The 23,122-nt window shown below is 46.0% G+C and overlaps 1 protein-coding gene across 1 annotated transcript; it reads left to right on the forward strand.

Moving 5' to 3' along the window:
* Positions 1–242: 242 nt before the first annotated feature.
* Strip1 (striatin interacting protein 1) lies at positions 243–19,598 on the forward strand. The gene is made up of 21 exons (XM_015505089.2): positions 243–448; positions 3,859–3,928; positions 4,666–4,740; positions 5,018–5,152; positions 5,254–5,374; positions 6,158–6,226; positions 7,226–7,332; positions 7,442–7,569; positions 9,049–9,231; positions 9,591–9,808; positions 10,824–10,889; positions 10,998–11,061; positions 12,271–12,342; positions 12,922–12,996; positions 13,187–13,284; positions 14,609–14,735; positions 14,963–15,063; positions 15,858–15,924; positions 16,431–16,535; positions 17,167–17,371; positions 18,673–19,598. The coding sequence occupies exons 1-21, from the start codon at positions 269–271 to the stop codon at positions 18,918–18,920; spliced, it is 2,514 nt and encodes an 837-aa protein (XP_015360575.1). The 5' UTR covers positions 243–268; the 3' UTR covers positions 18,921–19,598.
* Positions 19,599–23,122: the final 3,524 nt, after the last annotated feature.

A 23,122-nucleotide genomic window follows, 5' to 3' on the forward strand; every position in this document is an offset into this window, starting at 1 on the left:
CGGGCAACTAGATTTAAGGAACTAAAGGAGTTGTTATATATAAAATGGCATCTAAATGGAATTGGAAGGAGGGGAAAACTGAATATAACAAAAAAGGGAGCGCTTTCTGGCAGTGGGAATCTCGGGAAGTGTGTAGAAGCCAAGATGGCTTACAGAGCTTGCCGCCACACTCAATATGGCAACCAGAGAAATTTCCTGGAGGAACTAACGCGAGAATTGCATGACTGCAACTATCCGTGAATTGAGCTGGGGGTGTGGAGCAGCCAAGATGGAGCCGGCAGCCGGTGTTCCTGGCCCGCTGATTGTGAACAACAAGCAGCCCCAGCCACCGCCACCTCCGCCGCCCGCAACCGCGCAGCCTCCACCAGGGGCACCGCGGGCCGGCGGGGGCCTCCTGCCCGGGGGCAAAACCCGAGAGTTCAATCGCAACCAGCGCAAAGACTCGGAGGTCAGGAGCTTGGCGGGGGAGAGGCCAGCACTGAGTGGGCGGCGGCGGGGTCCCGGGCCGTTTCAGGGCCAAGCTGGTCTTGCCAGAGGGCTTGGAGGGTCGGGTCGGGTCGGGGAGTTGTCACTTTATAGCGAAAGGAGTTTCAAGAGAGGCTGCAGCTCCAGGAGATGGAGGCGTGAAGGCGGGACCCCAGCCGCGATCTCCTCCACTGTGACTGAAGCCACTGATCGCCCCGCTTGCTTGCCTGGGGCCAGGGGCGTGGGCGGGGCCTCTGGTCCAGTCCCGTCCTAGGGTGAAGAGCCGCGGGTCTGCTGGTGCCCTGGAGGTCGGCAGCCGCGCCCCCAACCCCTAATTATCTTGGGCCTCTGTTCCTGGGCGTGCGGTGGATCGCGCGTATTGGCAGGAAAGAGACCATAAACAAGGGTTTAGAAATCACTTAGAAGCCGAACAGGGCCCATTATCAATACTAGAGCTGTGTGGACAGCGGTTGCGAGAGTAGCAGGGGAAATAATCCCGCGTCCCTCCGATTTAACTAATGCAGGCTAAGGAAACTGGCAGACGGTGCCTAGTGTTTGATGTTACCAGTGCGACTGATGCTGAGCCGTTGAAGATCAGAAATACACATTTTAAAACATACTTTAGGGCGCAGAATTCCCTCCTCTTCTAAGTGAGCCCTGCCTCCTCTTATTGAGACACCGTAGTCTGGAGCAGACTATTCACCTCGCCCTAAGTTAAAATTCCTCCCACTTCTTCCCTTTGCAGAATTCGTGAATGAAGACACACTTTGCAGAGTTTTAGGGCTTCTTAATCAGCCTGTTCCCAGAGTACTTACTATGTGGTCCTCTTCACCTGAGTCAGCTCCTAGGCTGATCAACAGTCTGGCGTTATTTAATGAGAGGGAGTTCCTCATTGTCCAAGCATGATGTTCCAGCTCATACCAAAGAATGAAGATACTGTCTTTAGACCTATACAATCAGTTTCTCTCAATCATCTGTTTTTTTGTTGTAAGCCCACTCCTCTAGTAAAATGTGAAAAATGGGCAAGCCCCAAATAGCGGAACCTTGAGTTTTAAGTAAATAATTGAAGAAGCAAAGAAGCCAACCATTTATGAGTCTTTCCATGATGGGATGATGGGACATCAATGGTGTCTATTCAGCAGTTTTTCAAGTGTGGAGGATTAGGAAATTGGTGAGGGTGAATCCATCTTCTGATCATTAAGGGATTTTTTTGTTGTTGTTTTGTTTTAGGGAGTTAACACCCCAGTCCTTTTTATGTTTTATTTTGAGACAGTGTCTTGCTAAGTTGCTGAAGTTCTTGCTAAGTTGTTGAAGCTGGCCTCAAACTTCTGATCCTCCTGCCTTACTCTCCAGAGTAGCTGGGATTACAGGCATGTGCCACCCCACTAGCAGGAGTTATCTGTGTGTGTATGTGGAGCTGGGGATCAAACCCAGGGCCTAGTGATTACTGCTAAGCTACACCTACAACCCTCATTTTAAAAAATAGTTTTACATTTTCATAAGTGGCCATGAATGGTCAGATAAAAATATTCTTTATTGCAATTTATTTATTTAGTGGTGTAGGGGATTGAATTCAGGGCCTTGTGTATGCTAGGTAATTGTTCTGTCACTGACCTGCACTCCTAACCTCTATGATGCATTTTAATTTCTCTTTCTACCCTTTAATATCCACATAGATTCAACACATGGAAGGCCAGTCAAACAGACAGGGAGACCTATCTATTAAATTCATGACTTAGAGTTACTTATAATACACTCTTTCTCTTGTCAGTATTTTGGGAGCCTAATCATATCTGGAGGACAAGGAGGCTAACATTTGATGACCATTTATTTCGTGCCTCATAATTTAAAAAGAATATTTTTAGTTGTAGATGGACATAATAACTTTATTAGTAGTAGTAGTATTAGTAGTAGTATTTTTAATTTGGTGCTGAGGATCAAACCCAGTGCCTCACACATGCTAGGCAAGCACTATACAACTGAGCCACAACCCCAGCTCTTGTGCTACATAATTTTAATCAGTCTGTAAAAACATTCAAAGTAGATTTTTATCATCCCCATTTCATAATGAAGAAACTGATGCTCAGTAACTTGTGAAAGTGTACACTATTGTCTATGAAAAAGAAGTAGAGGGACTGAGGTTGTGGCTCAGTGGTAGAGAGCTTGCCTTGCACATGTGAGGCACTGGTTCGATCCTCAGCATCACATAAAATAAATAAGTAAAGCAAAGGTACTGTGTCTATTCAACTAAAAAAAAATTTAAAAAAAAAGAAGTAGAGTTCTTGCTTGTAAGTGGTCTTTGTCTTCCCAAGTAAATTTTTAAACTTTTTATTTAATTTTTAAACTATTATTTGTTTTTGTGGTAGTGGGGATTGAACACAGGGCTTCCATATTGCCAGGCAAGCACTCTACCACTGAGCAACATCCCTGCCCTTTTATTTTATTTTAATATAGGTATCACTAAGTTGCCCAGATTGGCCTAGAATTTGTGATCCTCCTGCCTCAGCCTCCTGAGTAGATGGGATTAACATGTGTGCACCACTGCACCCAACTTCTTTCTTTTCCTTTTTTCTGTGGTGCTGGGGATTGAACCCAGGGCCTGTATACACTAAACAGTTGCTCTACCACTGAGTGGACACCCCCCAGCCCCTGGAGTAAATCTTAATTAAACCTAAGAATTTTACCTGTCTCTTCCTCACTTCATTTTTCTTCCCAGTACAGAGCATCCAAGATGGCATGTTATTAGTGATCACCTGTCTCTAGCATTAAAAAATTGTTTTTGGCATATTGTCTCCTCTGTGTGGGAGGGAAACCAATGTGTTCCATTTTTGCCTTCCCTGTCACTTGTCACAGAAATCTGAGACATGGGCAGGAAAGCTGAGGGTTTCAGTACTCATTTTGTCCAGAACTGTTGATAACCTACTAGCCAGAAAGAAGTGAGGCTTCTGGATTTTTTACCACTATATGGAGTGATCATTCCCTGCACAAAGTAGAAGCTTTATGTTTGTTCATTGAACATGTATGTATTTGAATGTAAACCATGCATTCTCTCATTCGTTCCGGCCAGGTACCTTGCTAGACAACTGTGGAATGATTTGGTGAATAAAATGGACAAAATTGCTATTCTCATGGAAAGGCAGACACTAAACAAATACATCAGTATATAATTATAAATTTTGATAAGTGCTCTGAAAACAAAGTATTAGTTGTTCTGAGAAGGTTTAACAGTGAGAATTGGGCTATCCCAGAGATAAAAAATAGTATGATAAACATAAAAAAAGTAGAGGCAATGATATCCTATAATATAGCAGTGTCTCTTGAAGCATATTTGTTTTTCCTTTGGAAACCACTCAGGATAGTCTTTCACGGAAAGCTCCCTCCTTTTATCAACAGGGTTATTCTGAGTCTCCAGACCTGGAGTTTGAATATGCTGACACAGACAAATGGGCTGCGGAGCTCTCAGGTAAAGCATTTTTTACCTGAAAAAATGCTTCGTGTTATTTGAGGGTAGTTTTTTCTTATTTGGTCTGTAAGAAAATTAAGAATGAATATTATTTTGGAGTTCATTGTTTTACCTAGTTAGATCTCTCAATGGCATGTATAAAACAAGTATTAATTATTAGATTCAAGCCCTGCATATCTCATAACTTTGAATTGCCCTTTACTTTTATGAAGCATCTATTTGTTGTCAGCCCAGTCCCAGTGTGGGACCGTGATGCTCCTTGAACACATACCCTCGCCCTGACAGTGTTCTCTTAAAGCAATGGGTCATGAGGGATGCTGGTAAATGTGCTTGCATCTGTGCACATCTGTTGCTGCCATTGTTGCTCTTGTGCAAGGTGATCAGTGTGAGTTGTTTTTTCAGCCCCCATAATATAGATTCTACTCAGAATGTAGCACTTGGGAGACCTGTGTTTAGGGTGATGGTTAGCTGCTGGCATGGTGGGATAGATACACATCAGACTGAAGTGCTCAGATTTATACTTCACTGACTTTCTGGTTTTAAGCTATGAGGCAGGTCACCATTCTGTCCATTGTGTACTTCAGACGACTAAGTCATAGAGAATATAGCCCAAGAGTCCCTGTGATTAAGGAACAGAGCTGGGATTGGAAACAAATGCCTTACCCACCCTGCTTCATGTGAGACTTGGTATGGAATGTAGTCGTGGAGCAGCTGATGATGAGATTTGTTCTTGACAGAGCTTTACAGCTACACAGAAGGGCCAGAATTCCTGATGAATCGGAAGTGCTTTGAGGAAGACTTCCGGATCCATGGTGAGACTTTTTGATTCCCTTCACCTTGCATCAGGAGAGCTGTAGGGTTTATCTTAGTCATATGAATGACCTTAAATCATCCTAGATGTAACATTTAGAGTGGGCCTTATGCACACTTTCTGAGAAATTCAAATTCATAGAGTAGCATTGTGACCATATTCCTTACATAGGGAGTATATTGGTCCTGTAGTGATACCAATCCTGAGGAATAACACTGAATTCATTCCATTGTGAGGATTTTTCTGGGCTGAGATATAACTGATCTCTTGCCCTGCAGTGACAGACAAGAAGTGGACCGAGTTGGACACCAACCAGCACCATACCCATGCCATGAGGCTCCTGGATGGCTTGGAAGTCACTGCCCGGGAGAAGAGACTCAAGGTGGCTCGAGCAATTCTCTATGTTGCCCAAGGTACTGTGTGGGCTTCCTCAGGGACCCCTGGTACCTCTGCCAGTGATGTAGCTCAGTCAAATGTGTGGAGTTGCTTGGCAAACTTTGCCCTGTGTTTTCAGGAACTTTTGGGGAGTGCGGCTCAGAAGCTGAGGTGCAGTTCTGGATGCGCTACAACATCTTTCTGCTCCTGGAGGTGGGCACGTTCAATGCCTTGGTGGAGCTCCTCAACATGGAAATAGAGTGAGCACCTCTGCTTGCAGGGCTTGAGTAGGGAAAGCAAGGAAGGGGAAGGGGGACAGAACTGGCAGACTGACTGACTTTGAGAAGGGTAAATGGGCTACCTGGGGCTGAGGGTCTGGTTCCAGGCTGTTTTGACTAGCAGGGGTTGAATAATGAGGAAGTTGTTCAACCACACCTTAAAGACTAATAAAGATTAATGACAGGTTCCTGCAGCTTCCTAACACTGGAGCTTCCTGCCCAGGCCTAATGCACCAGTCAGACAGCTTCTCATTTTGAACTCCTTTTTGAACCCTGTATTTTCCTTGGACTTTTCCTTTTGGTAGGAGGTCAGATACAAGTCTGACATGTGGGCTCAAGCCTACTTTAGCCTGTCCCTTGTCCACTGAGTAGGTCAACTGCTGTTCATTTAAGGGTAATGCCTTCAGTAATAATAATTAAGAACACTGAATGCTACACGTCCCAGGCATTGTTCAGGATGTCACATGTACTGATTCATGTTAATGACATGGCTACTATTATCACCCCCATGTTATAAATGAAGAAACTGAGGTACAGAGAAGTTGGATACCTTGGCTAAATGTACATAGTAAGTATTAGAGTCAGGATTCAAACCTTGGCTGTCTGGTCCAGGGCCTAAGTTCCTAACCATTGTTCTGTCACCTCTTATGCAGTCTAAGCACACACCATAACATTTGGTTCCCCCATGAGACAGTTCATTCTTGTGGGGCATCACTTATCACTGCTTTGCTGGCAAAAGTGCTGATTCTTGTATCTCTCCTGCAGCAACAGTGCTGCGTGCAGCAGTGCGGTGAGGAAGCCTGCCATCTCCCTGGCTGACAGCACAGACCTGAGGTGAAGCAAGCAGCAAACCTGGGCACCTTGAGCTTTAGCCAGAGAATGAGCTCAGAGCAGAGTGTGGGAGGGTATCTTTGGGTTTCCTGACTGTGGGTGCATTCCTTCTGCACATACTAATCTGCAGGTGTGATGGGCTCAGTGTGAGTAGTTAGTCCTGCTGAAGGCTTTACCTATGACGGAGGTCTAGAAAATAGAGGAAATCCATGGTCAAGATACTTAAGAGCCACAGTTAAGTCCAGCCCACACTACTAAGACTTTTTGTGGAGTATTTTACATTTGAATGAAACGTAATGTTGCTCCCTGGCCTCCCACCTTCTCATGTGCACAGCTTGATTCCTATCTACACTCATTAGTTCTAGCCACTTCACAATGTTTCATGGCTTCACAGGAAGTAATAGCAACTGCTAAGGAATGAGATCACCTTTCTACATTTGAGGGTTGAAATCTGTCTCTTTTGGTGAATTTGGAAACTTTTCAGACTGGATATTTGTGGTGTTCCCCATGTATTAAGGTCCCTTGGTATCACCTCCTGATTTCCACTCCATCATTGTAAACTCTTCTTGTTCTTGCTGTGCTCCTGTCCTGCTTTGACCCCCATAACTCACTCACACCTCCTTGGTTTTCCCATTCCAGGAAGCTTAGGTCAGTAAGTTCTTTTGGCCTTTTTTTCATACTCATTTATTCCCCCCAATCACTTGGTAAGCACCTGCTTTGAGTAAGCACTTTTTTAGATATGAAATACAAGGCAGAGTAAGATCTGGTCCTAGCCAGAGCAATGAAACTCTGAAGGAAGCATGAGGAGGGAAATCCTTTAGCATTCTTTTGCTTGGTGGAAGACACAGCTTGTCACTTTTCTTAGTTTTCTTTGCATTACAGCCTTCCTCCACCAGCTAGCCTTTGTACACAGATATTTTTGTGTTAGCTGGGATGTGAGGAAGCCAAGGGTGCCCCTTTGTCCCCTGTCCTACTCCGTTATGAGCTGGCTCTTGTGCTCAGGGTTCTGCTCAACATCATGTACTTGATTGTGGAGAATGTTCACCAGGAGTATGAGGGCGACAAGGCTGAGTGGAGGACAATGCGACAGACCTTCAGAGGCGAGCTGGGTAAGGCCCTGGGGATCCTCTTAGAGGCCCTGCCTGGGAGCTGAGACTAGAGGGCTTTGGGAGGGTTTTGTTGCTGCCTGTGGTTCTGATGCCCTTGGGTTACCTCCAGGCTCCCCGCTGTACAACAATGAGCCATTTGCCATCATGCTGTTTGGGATGGTGACCAAATTTTGCAGTGGCCATGCTCCCCACTTTCCCATGAAGAAAGTTCTCTTGCTACTCTGGAAGACAGTATTGGTGAGCACCTTCTTAGGGGGAACTCTCAGGTGCTGGGGATGGGACAGGAGGGATACCTTGTACAGTCAGCCATTCATTTCACATCCAAGGATTCAGCCAACTCGGATCCAGAATATTTAGGGGGAAATGTATTTGTATTGAATATGTAAACTTTTTTCTTATCATTCCCTGAAATATACAGTATAACAACAGTTTATGTAGCATTTACTTTGTGTTAAATATTATAAGTGATCTAGACGTGATTTAAAGTATGCAGGAGGATGTGCCTAAGTTATATGCAAGTATTACACCATTTTATATAAGGGACTTAAGCATTTGCAGATTTTGGTAACCACCTGGGGGAGGGGTTTGGGAAGGGGTCCTGGAACCAGTCCCCCATGGATAATTAGAAATGACTACATTTGCTTTTGAATGCTGAATTATGTGAAAATGTAACCCCATTGGTGTTAAATTATAAAAAGCTCCTAAAAGGAGGTGACAAAAGAAATGTCTTTTGGCCCCCAACAGCCAAAACAGCTTTTGAGTCAAAATAGATTGGCTTCCTGACCCCTTGATGCTATTTTCTCAGTCATAGAATAGCTTCACCCCAGACATGGCACCTCTCAGAAATCACCTCCCACACCTGGAGTTTGGAAAGTGATTTGAGGCCATTAAAGCTGGTATAGTTGGGGGGTCTTTCTATCAGATGTCACTTAAGAGAAGCCAGGATGAGCCCTGAGCTAGCCTCTGTTTTCCTCAGGGTCTGGTATGAAACTGCCTAGCTGGGGAGAGCATGGGGCAGGGGCTGTCTTGCGGGTATTGTCAGCAACCACCTTGGCCAATCAGGAGCCCTTTCCTCCAGGAGGATGCTTCTCTCTCGAAGGCCTGTCCCTTTCTGCAGCCAGGGATTAGGGAGCTTCAGGCCCCTTAGAAGTCATCTACATGTTTTATCTTGGCCACACATCCTGCTGGTTCCTCACAAAGCCTCACTGAAGCCAAAGAAAAGCTGAGTTGCTCAGGGACAATGATACTAAGTAGCTTAAAATGTAGTTTGGGCTTTTAGGGAGATGTTTAGATGTTTTTGTCCTCCCGCCCTCTTAATTTGAACAACCAACAGTATGTTTCTAGTTGGACTTTGACAACTGGCACACACAACTTTTAAAGCAAGCATCTGCTAGCTTTTCTAGAAACTGAAAGGGATGGGGTTTCCAGTCTGCTGCTTTTTAGAACTGAAGAATATGTCACATGTAGAGAGTTAAGTGTGTGCACTAGGTTCCATCAACTGGTATTTTACTCTTTGCTGTTTTTTTCTCCTCTCCCTTGCCAGAGTCACTGGATTCTCCTTTAGGGGGTAGCTTTAGTTCCTTGTTCAGAGGATGTGTGGGTGTCTGTAAAGACAGGTCATCATGATGTCACCTGTGCTTTTTGAGTCTGACACCATGATCAGGGACCAACCTGATGGACATTATGACCCTGGCTTTGCATCCCTGTCTGATGCAGTGCACACTGGGTGGCTTTGAGGAGCTGCAGAGCATGAAGGCTGAGAAGCGTACCCTCCTGGGACTACCTCCTTTGCCTGAGGACAGCATCAAAGTGATCCGCAACATGAGAGCTGCCTCCCCACCAGCATCTGCGTCAGACCTGATTGAGCAGCAGCAGAAACGGGGCCGTCGGGAGCACAAGGTAAGGTAACAGAAAGTCCTGGGACTCTGAGGGCTCTAGAGATGCACACAGGCAACAGCATTGTCCTTGGAGGAGTAGGTGCTGAGAATCTGCTCTGATCAACAAATGCCTCCACAACAGGGATGTTATCTTCATCCCAGACCCAGTGTACAGTGGTACTCAGGACATGGCAGTTTTGAGGGGTTAGAGCAAAAAATGATTTGTCATTTGGTTCCAGTTTTGACTACTTCTCTGGGTTCTCCACTGTTCTCAACTCTCTGCCTGACACCTTTCTGTGTTCTAGCCACACTCCCTGCATTTCCTTTTTCCATCTTGTCAGTTGGCTCTGGATTCCTCACCTCCCTTCCCTTTGTTTTTAGGCTCTGATAAAACAGGACAATTTAGATGCCTTCAATGAGCGTGATCCTTACAAGGCTGATGACTCTCGAGAAGAAGAAGAGGAGAATGACGATGACAACAGTCTGGAGGGGGAGACATTCCCCCTTGAGCGTGATGAGGTGATGCCTCCCCCACTACAACACCCCCAGACTGACAGGCTTACCTGCCCAAAGGGGCTTCCATGGGCTCCCAAGGTCAGGTGAGTCTCAGACTTCCAGAACATACTTGGCTTCTGAAGCCAGAGCCCTCACACCCTGAGGCCAGCATCTGGCCTGAGTCCCTATGCATGGTCCTTTGTTGGGCTAGGCTGAAATTGGCTTTGGGACAAGGCTCTCTTAAAGTACCTTGTGTTGTCTTCGGGACTTCTAAGGTTGGCCTTGGTCTCTCACAAAGTGGCCCTTATATGGCTTCCAAGTTAGTAATCTGAGTTAGCATTTGGTCAGACTTGCTAGTGAAGAAGAATAAGGAAAAAAGTAAAAATTATTTGGGCAAATCGATTCCTGCCTATCCTGAAGTTGTATGTATTTGTTCATTTGTTTTTTTCAGTGCTGGGGATAGAACTTGGGGGCCTTGTACATGCTAGACAGAAAAATAATAGATTCAGGAAGGGTTTCCTCAGAACCATAATTAAGATATTTGAGATATATGGGGGTGAATTGACAAATGGGAGGATACCTGGAGATACAAAAATGGTATCTTTTTTGATGGGAAGTAATTTAAGAAATAGAGGAGCATATGAAAAGATATAAAAATCACTTTATTAATCCAGATAAAACTTCAGTTTTCAGTATTCTGTGAGGTGAATGCAGAATAGGTCATCATAAAATGCAAGTGTGCATTGTTTGAGACAGGAAACTGACCCACATGAAAAGTCAGTGGTTTATATGTCTGTGTTTAAGAATGTTAAATATTTAAGAAAGCCTATTGAAAGATTTAGTACTGTCTGAATAAAAGTATGCTTTGAAGTTTGATGTATCTATCATCTTAATTTTATGAGTAAAATAGTTGCACATATTTGTAGCTTGTTAACTCAACAAAACTATCAAGAACAACAAAATAGCTGAAGAATTTCTGATTTTTCATCCTTTTTGAAAAGGAAAAATAATTGAGAGACTTTTCCTTCTCCTGGTTCACAGTTTCTGGATATTCTATTTCTATTAACTGAGACACCTTAAAGTAGTGTTTGTTAAAACCTTTCTTGTTTCCTTTGGCAGAGAGAAGGACATTGAGATGTTCCTCGAGTCCAGCCGCAGCAAATTCATAGGTTACACTCTAGGCAGGTAAGTGCAATCTGAGTTTCTTTCAAAGTTCATTCTCCTGGCCTTTGGTGTGTGGGGACCGGGATGAATTGATGTCAAGGCTTATCACAGGCCTTCTTTGTTCTCCAGCGACACCAACACAGTGGTGGGGCTGCCCAGGCCAATCCACGAAAGCATCAAGACTCTGAAACAGGTAAGTGGCTCTGGGTGAGCCTTTGGTCTGTTTGATCCCCAGTGAGTAAAGTGAGCCCAGCCTGAGGGAACAGCTTTTCAGGACTGTTGTCTGCCTGCCAACAAGAGCCAGAGCAGGGCAGCCTGGGAAGCAGCTCTTCATAGGTTTGATGGCTTGAAGCTAGGTTTTTGTTTGGCACTAAGCCATTCATTAGAGAGTATTTTACCTGCCGGTCATTGGGGTTTTAAGGGGTCTAGCAAAACCCTTTTTCTTGCCCACATTTTCAGGTAGAGGAGTAGGCAGATAGAGGAATAGGCAGATGAAAATTGCAGAGCCAGCTTTTTCTGCTCATGGAGCAATTGAGGAATGAGGCTTAAGAAAACCATATTTAGTTTCCAAATATCATACTTTCAGAATTAGGCAGGCTCATATACCCAGACCCAGGCTGGGATTGGTGGAGGAGTAGGAAGGGGACAAGCTGTCAGTTCTCAGCAGGCAGGCCAGCAAATTCTCAAAAGGATGGAGAAAGGGATAAGGCTAAGACTGTCCTGTTTCTGTCCCATAGTCCCCAATCACAGAGGAGAGCAATGGGTAAGAAGAAGGGGCAGGGAAAGACCAGAGTGTTAAACCTTCCACATGGGAGGTGACATCCAGTGTGGGGAAGAGCTGTCTCCCCTAGTGTGCTCCCCTATATCTAGAGTGTTAACTGTATATTTTGGAAACATTTTTGAAATTTGTAGCAACAAGTGGTGTCTGTGCAGCTAAGCTTTGTTTTTCTTTTTTAATATTTTTAGTTGAAGATAGATACGATGCCTTTATTTATTTATCTTTACATGGTGCTGGTGATTGAACCCAATGCCTCACACATGCTAGGCAAATCCTCTACACCGAGATACAACCCCAGCCTCTGCAGCTAAGCTTTTTTAGTATATACTTGTTTTTGCTTTTAATAGCTTTTTTTAATATCACTGTAGCTACCTAGAAGCCCTTTTCCCTCTTTTGTTTTTTTTTTTTTTTTTTCTCTAATCTACTGTGGGCTTTTTATCCTGGTTCTCACCTACAGAAATATTTTGGGTTTGAAATTTTAGTTGGGGGTCTTTGTGGTAACTTCGCCCTCTTCTAGAAGACCATGTGTGAAGAAAAATGTATGCGTCTTTGCCAAGGGGTAGGGAGTGTGGTCAGAGCTCGAGGGCTGTTTTCCCCAGTGCCCCCTCTCCTGTCTCTACCCAGCACAAGTACACATCGATTGCAGAGGTCCAGGCGCAGATGGAGGAGGAGTACCTTCGCTCTCCTCTCTCAGGGGTGAGTTGCAGCCTTCTGCCCACAGGGTCCCCAGATGTCCGTAGGTCCTGTGTTGGGACTCAGCCCTGTGCCTGGTGCATGTCTAACATAAGGGTATTGAGTGCAAGCTCTGAGCCAGGCACCTGATTCTGAGTACCAGCTCCACCAGTCAGTGGGTGGCAACTTGTGCATGTGCCTATCTCTCTCTCTGCTTTGTTTCCCTACCTGTAAATGGGAATACTATTGCCTTCTCCACAGGGTTATAATAAGGATTAAGTTAGTTATTATTAAGTGAAGCATCTAGTGTACTGCCTGTGTGCATTTTGCTGTCATTATCACCAATGTCATTCTTTACGTTGATAACTTTTTTTTTTTTTTTTAATATTTTCTTAGTTGTCAATGGGCTTTATTTTATTTATTTGTATGTGGTGCTGAGAATCGAACCCAGTGCCTCACACATGCCAGGCAAGCGCTCTACCACTGAGCCACAACCCCAGTCCCTACGTTGATAACTTAAGAATTCTCCAGCCAGCTAGCAAGCTGGCTCAGGAGATTGTAGCCTGGACTGGAGTTTTGTGTTTGTACTCTTTGTGTTAAAAGGGAGAAGAGGAAGTTGAACAAGTCCCTGCAGAAACCCTCTACCAAGGATTGCTCCCCAGTCTGCCTCAGTATATGGTGAGTGCTGTGTGTGCAGGATCCCTCTCAGTAGCCACCAGTAGGTACCTGCAGTGGGATCCCTTTCCCACCTCACTGGCCAGCCTTTCTTGAGGCTCCTGCCACCTGAGGACCTATAGGAACACTGCTTCTTTGGACTTTGTCCTGATCTTGGGCTCTCACATGTGTCTGAGCAGTCTGTTCTTCCCAGATTGCTCTCCTGAAGATTCTGCTGGCCGCAGCTCCCACCTCAAAAGCCAAAACAGACTCAATCAACATCCTAGCAGATGTCCTACCTGAAGAAATGCCGTGAGTGTCATTCCTGTGAATGGAGCAGGTTGGGGGCAGAGGGCAAAAGGCAAATAGTTTTTAGGTTGGTTTCTGTTTTGGTCCTGACTTCCCTGCAGGTTAACTTGAGGGTATTTCTGACTCACTACTGACTTCAGTAGTTTCACTAGTTGGGGAGATGATTTTAGACCCATTGGCCTGGATTTTAGTGTAGACTCTGCTACTGAGTGAACTCCTGGGTGAATTGGAAAAGTCATTCCTCTTTTGTAAGTGGATAGAGTAGCTTATGACATTTTCCAGAGCTCTACCTCCAAAGCCATGTAATTGGGATACCTGGAATGGTAGGGTCAGTTTCTGGGTAGTTTGCCAGTCATAGCTGTCTGTTCCTGTATGGAGTCTCCCATTGGCCAGTGAACTGGCAGAATCCTGGAAAATGTCTCATGAAATAGAGTGAAGCCCTAAGGGTTCCTCCTCCCTGGGCTGACCTCTTCTCTTTGTGAGTACAAACCAAGCTTGTGTTCCACATTAAGAAGGAGGGGGGCCCTCACCTAATCATCTTGTCTACCTGCCAGTGCTGCCAAGTTCTTAGCTCACCTTTCTGGTGGCTGTGGCCCTGATGTCTGGCAGTAATGGTCAGGTGAGGGAGGAGGCAGGATTGGCAAATACAAAAGGGAGAATCACATAACACTAGGCCATCTTGATAGTCTTAGGAAAAAAAGATTCCAGAGTTAAATATTGTATTTTTTCTTACTCAGATTTACAATGAAAAGTCCTGAATTAAGAAACTGATTTAACTTGGTGCTTCCTAAATTTATCTGACTTAAAAACTTTATTTACTTTATTCCACATTTTTTTTTACTTTTTTTTTTTGAGCGAGAGAGAATTTTTTAATATTTACTTTTTCAGTTTTCAGCGGACACAATATCTTTATTTTTTATTTTATGTGGTGCTGAGGATTGAACCCAGCGCCCTGCACATGCCAGGCAAGCGCATTACCGCTTGAGCCACATCCCCAGCCCTACTTTTTTTTTCAATGCTACAGAACACACTTTGGGGAATTCAGGTGAATATAGCAGCTAAAGTTTAGGGGTGATCTTGAAAAGGGGAAATCTATGTTGGAAAAAACAGCAGAGAAATAGACTAAGAATGTATTTGGGGGCATCACAGAGAAAAAATAAACTGTGCAGAGTTAGATTGCTTGGGAGGTGGTTGAAGCAGTAGATCTGACTTCTGAGATGACCATGGGGACCTTTGCCCAGAGGACTCAGTAATCCATCTCCTCTGTGTGCACTTAGAAAGAGGTGCAGTGCATGCCGGCAACTCATGTGCACACCTGTGTTTTCAGCACCACAGTGTTGCAAAGCATGAAGCTGGGAGTGGATGTGAATCGCCACAAAGAGGTCATCGTTAAGGCCATTTCTGCTTTGCTTCTGCTGCTGCTGAAGCACTTTAAGTTGAACCACATCTATCAGGTACGTGCAGGACCTTCCTTCCTGTCTGCTGGGCAGAAGCCTCAAGCAATATTGCTTCTCCAGCTTGAAAAAGTGGGGTGTTGGCCTTTGGACCCACTTGACCTCTACATGAATGTTTGAAGACACTGACCTCTAATCTAGACTTTGTATGACTAGAGGAAAGAGGGTAACGTATTGAGGGACATGCTTTTTTGTCTTTTTGTTTTGTTTTTTTCTATTGGTTTCAGTTTGAATACATGGCCCAGCACTTGGTGTTTGCCAACTGTATCCCTTTGATCCTAAAATTCTTCAATCAAAACATCATGTCCTACATCACTGCCAAGAACAGGTGATGGGGACCAGGGACCAGGAAGGAGTGGGTATGGCCAGATGGCAAGGCTCCTAGCTGTTCTCTCCCACTGAGTCCATTCAGCTAATATTTTTCCAGTACCTCTGAGCCAGAACTCTGCCAGACACCAGGCATAATGATGAATAAGATAGGGCTCCTGCCTGAAGAAAAGTCAGTGTGCCAAATCTGAGTCTAACTAATCTAGTGACAGATGACTTCAGTATGTGTATGAGCTGGGGGCTCTCACCTGGGCTCCAGTGGTACCTTCATTATCCCTTTAGCACTGTTTTGTTTTTTTAAGAGACCATCTGGGCCATCCTTCTTTTGAATATATGAACTGTATAGCCCTGCCTGCTAACTCTTACACACACAAATGCACTCACACTACCTAGTACTACCTGCACTTGAGAGTGCCTGCTTATCAATAGGAGACACCATAGGATAATTGCCAGCCAGGACACCATCTTGAGTGGGACTTAGCATAAATTATTTGCTTTGAGCTGTATCTCCCCTCCAGCCCCCCAGATTTATTGCTATGGGAAAGGCTGCACTAGAGTCTCTATCCCTTATAAGATTACAAATCAGTGTCCACCCACCGGAGGCCCTTTCAAGTTCCCTTATAGTAGATATGTCCTCGTCTTACAGTGAGGGAAATTGGGGTGGGACAAACAAGGTAGATCTCTCCTTCTGCTTTAACAAGCAAGGAGAAGAGCCAGGAACCATCTCAGTCATAGATGTTCCACCAGATCCAGGCCTGGTTCATGGTGGATGTGTGGGTTCTCTTGCCTCTGCAGCATTTCTGTCCTGGATTACCCTCACTGTGTGGTGAACGAGCTGCCAGAGCTGACTGCAGAGAGTCTGGTGAGTGGCTGGGCTCTCCCTAGCTTCCCCTTTGGCAAAGTTTGCCATCCCAACCCAGGGATAGAGGACCTTCCACCAGAGGTCACATCTGAGTGCCTGGCTTTTAAAGCACTAGAAGTGCACAGAGGGTGGAGGGAGGGACCTTCCAGAGTGGAAGGACTTGAATATATGGGATAATCAGTCAGGGAGCCGATCTTCAGGGGTAGCTGGCCCAGAGCTTGTCTAGGAGAATTGCTTCCTTCAGCATCTATACTAGACTCTGAAACCAGAGCCCCCAGTTTTATGGCCCATGTTTCCTGCAGAAGAAGTCTAGTAAGCTCACTACCCCCTTAATTCCCTGCCAACGTTTAGAGTGGTGTTCCCCTTGGGCTTCTTTGAGAGGAGGTAGTTGCTGGTAGAGGCATGGGCACCTAGTCTTTTGTGTCAAGTTTGTTGAGGACCTTTTGGAAACTGCTGAGAACCCTGCAGCTATGAGGGTTGTGATTGTTCCTGGGTTTAACCTATAGGAAGCAGGTGACAACAACCAGTTTTGCTGGAGGAATCTCTTTTCTTGTATCAATCTGCTTCGGATCTTGAACAAGCTGACAAAATGGAAGCATTCGAGGACAATGGTGAGTCAGTATGGTTGGCACATCTGAAATTGGGAATTCACAGAAGAGTGCCACACCTGTACCTTCCCCTCCCCTCTGGGAGCAAGGGATTTGAGGACAGGGCATGCTGCTGCAGCCCTGTCCTTCTCACTTAGCTTTGCTGCTGTAGCCATGTCCTCGCATATTAAAGGCTGGTCCCTGATTTCTTCTTGACAAGTTGAACCAGAATAGGCTTCATTGTGCACTGTAAAAAAAACCCACACTCAAAGAAAAGCTCTTTTTCCATCCTCTTAATCTTGATGGGTAACATGACCAGGATTTGGGGTCTTCCTTAACCCTGGGTCTCAGCATACCTTTGGAATGGGGAGGTCCATGAATTCTCTGAAATTATATGTAGGTACACATGGGGATGTTCTGGTAGGACTCCATAGCTTTCTTTAGATTCCGAAGTGACCCATAATTAGGGTGACCATCCTGATTTGTCTGGAACTTTCCCAGTTTAGCACTCAATGTCTCATTTACCAGCAAACTCCTCAGTTCAAGGGAAACTGAGATGGTTCATCACTCTTGTCTATATAACCCTGGAAGCAGCAAATGGTGGTGCTTGCATTTCTTCTGTCCTCAACTAGACTGCCCACTGTGCCCTACCCAGATGCTGGTGGTGTTCAAGTCAGCACCCATCTTGAAGCGGGCTCTGAAGGTGAAACAAGCCATGATGCAGCTGTATGTGCTGAAGTTGCTCAAGGTACAAACCAAGTACTTGGGGCGGCAGTGGCGCAAGAGCAACATGAAGACAATGTCTGCCATCTACCAGAAGGTGCGGCATCGGCTGAACGACGACTGGGCATATGGCAATGGTGAGATCACACATGAAGCAGAATTGGAATAAGGTGTGGGGAAAGGTAACATAGCTCATTCCCTGCCCAGGGTACCTCAGAAACCTTTCTCTACCGAGCTTCCTAGAAAGGAACAGACGAGAACAGGAAGCCCAGCTCCTGCTTTTTTGGCATCAGGATGGGAGCTCTGGGGAAGACTTGGAAAGCAACCCAAGTTAGGCATCTGTAGTCATCCTTTGTTTCTCTCTCTCTCTCCCCTTCAAGCCATTCCATGTCTAGAAATTGTCACTAAGGTTCTACCCCTTTATCATCCCCACTGCACCTGGACAACTAAACTCTTACAGCTTCTGACTGGCTCTCTGATCAGTTTCTTCCCCTCTATCTGCACTTCAGACTTAGTCCTAGTGATCTTTTCAACACACAGATTCTGTTCTCTCTCCTCCTGAGTAAAATCCTTTGTTAGCTTCCTATTTCCCTTAGAATTAGAGTTGAACTCTGAAGCAAAGCAGGTGAGATTCACTCATCTTCCTTCCCTCTCCCCCTCCCTAATCTGATCCTCCTTTTCAACTTCATTACCTCCATCACACCCAGGGCTGTCAGTCCAGACTCCATCACACCCAGGGTTCCGAGTATAAGGAGTCCTTCAGGTATCCACCAGGGATTGGTTCTAAGACCACCTGTGGATATCAAAATCCAGATTCTCAAGTCCCTTCAGTTACAGGTTCAGCATCAATAGATATGGATGGAATCTGACTGTACTTGCTTCTGAAATATTAGCCATGTCATTTCCCACTTCTGACCCTCTGTATGTACTGTTCCATCTACTCAGTCCCCCCATGTACCCTTACTCTTCTGTGTCTGCTTGTTACCATGATACAGTTCCTGGCATGTAGCACTGTAGCTATATGACTGTCAGTATGCCAGTCAATTTGTGTGGGCCCAGGGTGGCACCCAGTACCTGGTCAGGGAGTTGAGAGAGGATGAGAGGGAATCTCCAGGTTCCTGCCTCTAACCCCAGAGAGCCAGGGAGAACCTCATCTTCAGAGAAGTGTGTTTCACACGTGGCTCTCCCTCTCTGGGTTTACATAATCTCTGTAATAAAAGCCTTTCTCAGATCTGGCTTTTCTCCTTAGACCTAACTCTCCTTTATATCTAGGAAAGAATTCTTATTCATCTTCCTGGGAATGGGCTTCAAGGTGTCACGGTTCTAGTTAACAATCACCCCACTCAACTCTGGCCAGCCTAGCCTCTGAGCCTCAAGGAATCCATGAAGAACTGCTGTAGGGCTGGGCTCCTAATCATGCTTTTTTGCTTTGTCCCAGATCTTGATGCTCGGCCTTGGGACTTCCAGGCAGAGGAGTGTGCCCTACGTGCCAATATTGAACGTTTTAATGCCCGGCGCTACGACCGAGCCCACAGCAACCCTGACTTCCTGCCAGTGGACAACTGCCTGCAGAGTGTTTTGGGCCAGCGGGTGGACCTTCCTGAGGACTTCCAGATGAACTATGACCTCTGGTTAGAAAGGGAGGTCTTCTCTAAGCCCATTTCCTGGGAAGAGCTGCTGCAGTGAGAAAACAAAGGGTGATCACACACCTGAGAGATTGTCCTGGTCATTGCTGCAGTGCTCCCATCCACCTCCAGGTGGCAGCACAGCCCCACTGTGTCCTCAGCAGCGCTGGGCCTGTGGTTGGCCTCTGTTCTCCCAGCATCCTACTCCTGAGCAGTCATCTCTGCTTGGGATCCACTCTTCTTTTCCTCCCCTCAACTCCCACCCTGCTCTCTTGGACATGGTTGGTTGCAACTCATTTTGAGGTCAGTCCAAGGCTGGCAAAAGCTGGGAAGGGGTGGGTACCCCTTGTCATCACATCTGAGTTCGAGAGTCATGCTGACTCTTCATAAGACTGCAGCCTTGGCATGTCAGCTTTCCAAGGAAAAGGGTTTAATATTAGGGCCAAGAGCAGAAAGTTGACATCTTGGTTGTGCTCTGGAGGTTTCTGATGTCATTCCAGCCGCTGCCTCAGTTTCATCCAGGGGCAACAGCAGAGGCTACTATAGCTGCTGCACACCTTATTTTTTGGATGGGACTGAGGTAGAGAGAGAGGCTTCCCTTAACCAGAGGTGCCTGTTTCCTTCTGGGTTTGCAAGGGCCTGTAAATATCTCTATAAATCTGTGTGTATTCTCTTGTGTCATGTTGGGATTTTTAATGTATTTGTGTATTCTGTTTACATTAAAAGGAAACAAAAACAATCCCCATGGCCTTGTCTGCAGAAAATGTGGCCTCTAAAAATCTCCAGATCTCAAAAGTAGCTTTTTCTGCCAGCATTGATAGGTCACCCATTTGTCCTCTGTCAGGATTTCTGCCTTTCTCATTCATTTCTGCCTTTCTCATTCTCATTTCTGCCTTTCTACAAATGTCCAAAATGTCATCTCCCCACATCAGTCTTGGATGGCTCCAACCCAGCTCCAGGGCTCCAGGTTATGGAGTTATGAGTGTTCCTGCACCCTGGGTTTGTTATGGTTTCGGTGGGAGCCCCAGGTTTCTTAGAATAACCCTCCCTGAGCTGGCCTCAACCAAACCAGTTTCAATGCTTGGTCATAGTGGAGGTCAGCTGCTCAGACCCTCACTGGGGCACATGATTGAGATTGAGAGGAAATTTAGGTGCTCAGAACCCAGGAAACAGACCATCAGGAGCCAGCTTCACAGGGGAGTTTTCCATGGCTGAGGGAGAAGCAAGGAAAACCTTAAGGCAGGTAGGCATCAGTTTGAGGCCTCCTGGAACCTACATTTGCTCTCAGATCCCTAATCAAGTCTGGCTCTCTCTCTCTCTCCACTTTCGGCCTCTACCTCAGTGGATATTACCATTTTCATTACTGGTGAAAGGACTGTTTCCTTTTCAAAATTGCTAGAAGGTTCTTTATCTTACTTCTAAGCAGTATGTATGAGGCCTTAAATCTTCAAAGGGGTCTTGACTGATAAAGTCCCCTTTGTTGGTGCATAGGTTTGGTGCTTGCTGAAACTCGGGATTGGCCATGCTGTGCAGCATAATTAGGAGCACCAAACAGAAGCCATCAGTGCACTCAAGGGTCACAAAACCTTTGGGATGGGAAGTCTCTATGACTGAATGGCACTTTTTCCCAAAGGAACTTGCACAGGACAAAGGAGTTTGACACTGTTCTTGGGTGTGTGATGGATTTTTTTTTTTTTTGGCCAGGACTGATAGGAAGTATGTATCTTGAGATTTCCATGTGGTAAAGATAGCGTCTTCACATTCTTACAGCATGCAACCAGGTCACTGAAATTGCGTGGCCTGAAGCTTTGGTCCCCTTCTCTGTTGACTTCCCAATCTCTCCTCTAACCTGCAGAAAAAAACACAGGACTGTCAAACCTGAGCAAGTGAATCCCTTCATCTGTTGGCCCAGACACTGGCCCAGGGAGGGCAAGGGGCTTTTCACAGCTGCAGAGTTTGCTAGTGGTAGGTTGAACCCAGGTCCTTGTGCAGAAATATCTTTTGGAGCCACCCAGTCATTATATCACATCAGGATGATGAGATAGGTGGGGTACACAAAGCCCTTGATAAATGCTTAACATAGAATATTGTTTATTGCTAAGCCAGTTGTGGTCCAGAGCTCCTTATCCACACAGGGTCACATTACTTGAGGCTTATATCCCTTTGTAGATTTGAACTGTCCCTCATTAATCATAAGAGTACCACTTAATGGAAGCCAAACAAGTGCCAGACACGATATCGTACATTTTTCTACTTTAGTTTTCAGCAAATGCTGAGTATTTACTATGCCAGCTACTGTTATAAACACTTTATGTAGAATATCCATTTCTCACAATAAGCCTGAAAGGGAAATACCATTGCAATCCCTGTTTTGCATATGAGAGGACCATGGCCCAGAGAGGGTAAAGAACTTGCCCAAGATCTTATAAGGGCTAGAGCTAGAACTTACACCCAGGCCCTTGCAATATACGTGTTCCACTTTATACTAATCATCCCCAGCATATTCCACCAGTGTGCCCATTTGTTCACCTCAGTCAGTACTTAGTATTTGCTCTATCCTGGTCCCTGGCACAGAAGAGTCATGGCAGATGTCCCTGGCTTTAGGTCCTAACTAGGTCACCCAGCCTTGGACTTGGTCTACCTTCTAGTTTACCGTGATGCCCTCAAGGTAACTTGGGGGTTGCTGCTACCTTTTTTTCCCCCCTCTTTATCTTCTGAACCCTAACTTCTTTCTCTCATTCCCAGAGGCCTTCTGTGTCAGCCCCCCCTGCCATACCTACTGGGCTTATCTCCTTCAAGGCTGGCTTCCTGTCATCTAATGAACTGACCATTCAGTTGCAGTGGCTGCTGTATTCATTCGGCACTTGTTGCAGTCAGCCTCAGGCAGTTGCTGTAAAATAAGGGGTTTGCTCCCTTTGGGATTGAGATAGTCCTGACTTTCAATCCAGCCTCTGACATTTACTTGCTGAGAGGCTTGAAGCTAATCAAGCTCTATGCTTCAGTTAGCTCAACTGTGAAACTGGGTTTCATAATAGCCCCGAGGTGAGGGCTGAATAAGAATGGGTAATGGAACCACATACCTGGCTGGCAAGGGACAACAATAATTGGTAGCAGTTGTTAGCATGACTAATGGCCCTTGCATGACTAACCTATGAATTTGCATCCATTTCCTATGTTCCTTAGAAAATAAATCCCCTTCCAGGACCAGAACCAAATGTTGAAGAGCAGAACCACATCTTAGGCCTACACTCTATCCTAGTTCGCTGCTCTGAATGGAAGAAGAGCCAGCCACAGCTGGCAACCCTACTGTCATACCTTGAAGTCCTGCTCTGGACTAGGCTTTGTGCCTGGGTACCCTGGATGTTCAGGTGAATAGGACACTGCAGACGCTTCCTTCTCTTATGGGACAGGTAGACATCTGAAGGTCCCTGTGGTCGTAGCCAGTATCCTCCCACTTGAGGAGAGACTGGGCTTCAGTCTGAATGGGAATGGAGTGGGTCTGGCCTTAGGCCTCAGGATCAAAGGCTCTGGGCACAGATGCCCAGAGGGGGAGGCTGGGGCAGGGGTAAGGTGTGTGCTCCCTTTGCTGGTGCAGGGAAATGTCTGCCTACTTCTGGCCATTCTGGGGCTTTGTTCCTATCTGTGGCTATAGAGAGTTTGCACTTTGGGGTTGTAATTCAGGTTGATGTGGAAGGGGCTGGGGGAAGTGGGGGGAAGATTGAATGCCTCTTGAATTTCCCAGTGCCCTATTGAAGCAGGAAGCCTGGACTGATGAGCTCCATGGCTAGAACCCTCTAGTCCTGACTTGGTCCATGCCAGGACCAAGATTGAAAGTCTGAATCTTGAGGTGGGCCTCACTGGGGCCGAGAAGAGCTTCAGCAAAGGGAGGTTGAGCCCAGCAGCTCTTCTAACATTGGGATTCCTGGTGGGGTCACTTCCCCTTCCTTGTCCTAGGAGTGAGTGGAGCCCCAGCCTGGCCTTGGGAAAATGCAGGGCCTACACTAAGGTCTCAGGTCACCTGTGGAGTGAGACTGGGGGCAGGGGCTTCTGGAGGACCTGGGGCTGTGTCTGAGGGGTGTGGGGGAGGAGGGGGGCACAGCTAATGGGAAGCAGGTGGAGGGGCTGCCCCTGACCCAGCCAGGGGACAGGCGGCTGAGATGGCCCAGTCAGTGGGAGGACCCGTCAGCTCACAGATAATCCCATGGAACAGGCTCCGGGATACCCATTCATATTCATTATGTGTGAAGTGGGCGGTTGTAAAGT

Source organism: Marmota marmota, unplaced genomic scaffold (genome assembly GCF_001458135.2).
Source record: "Marmota marmota marmota unplaced genomic scaffold, marMar, whole genome shotgun sequence".
NCBI lineage: Eukaryota > Metazoa > Chordata > Mammalia > Rodentia > Sciuridae > Marmota > Marmota marmota.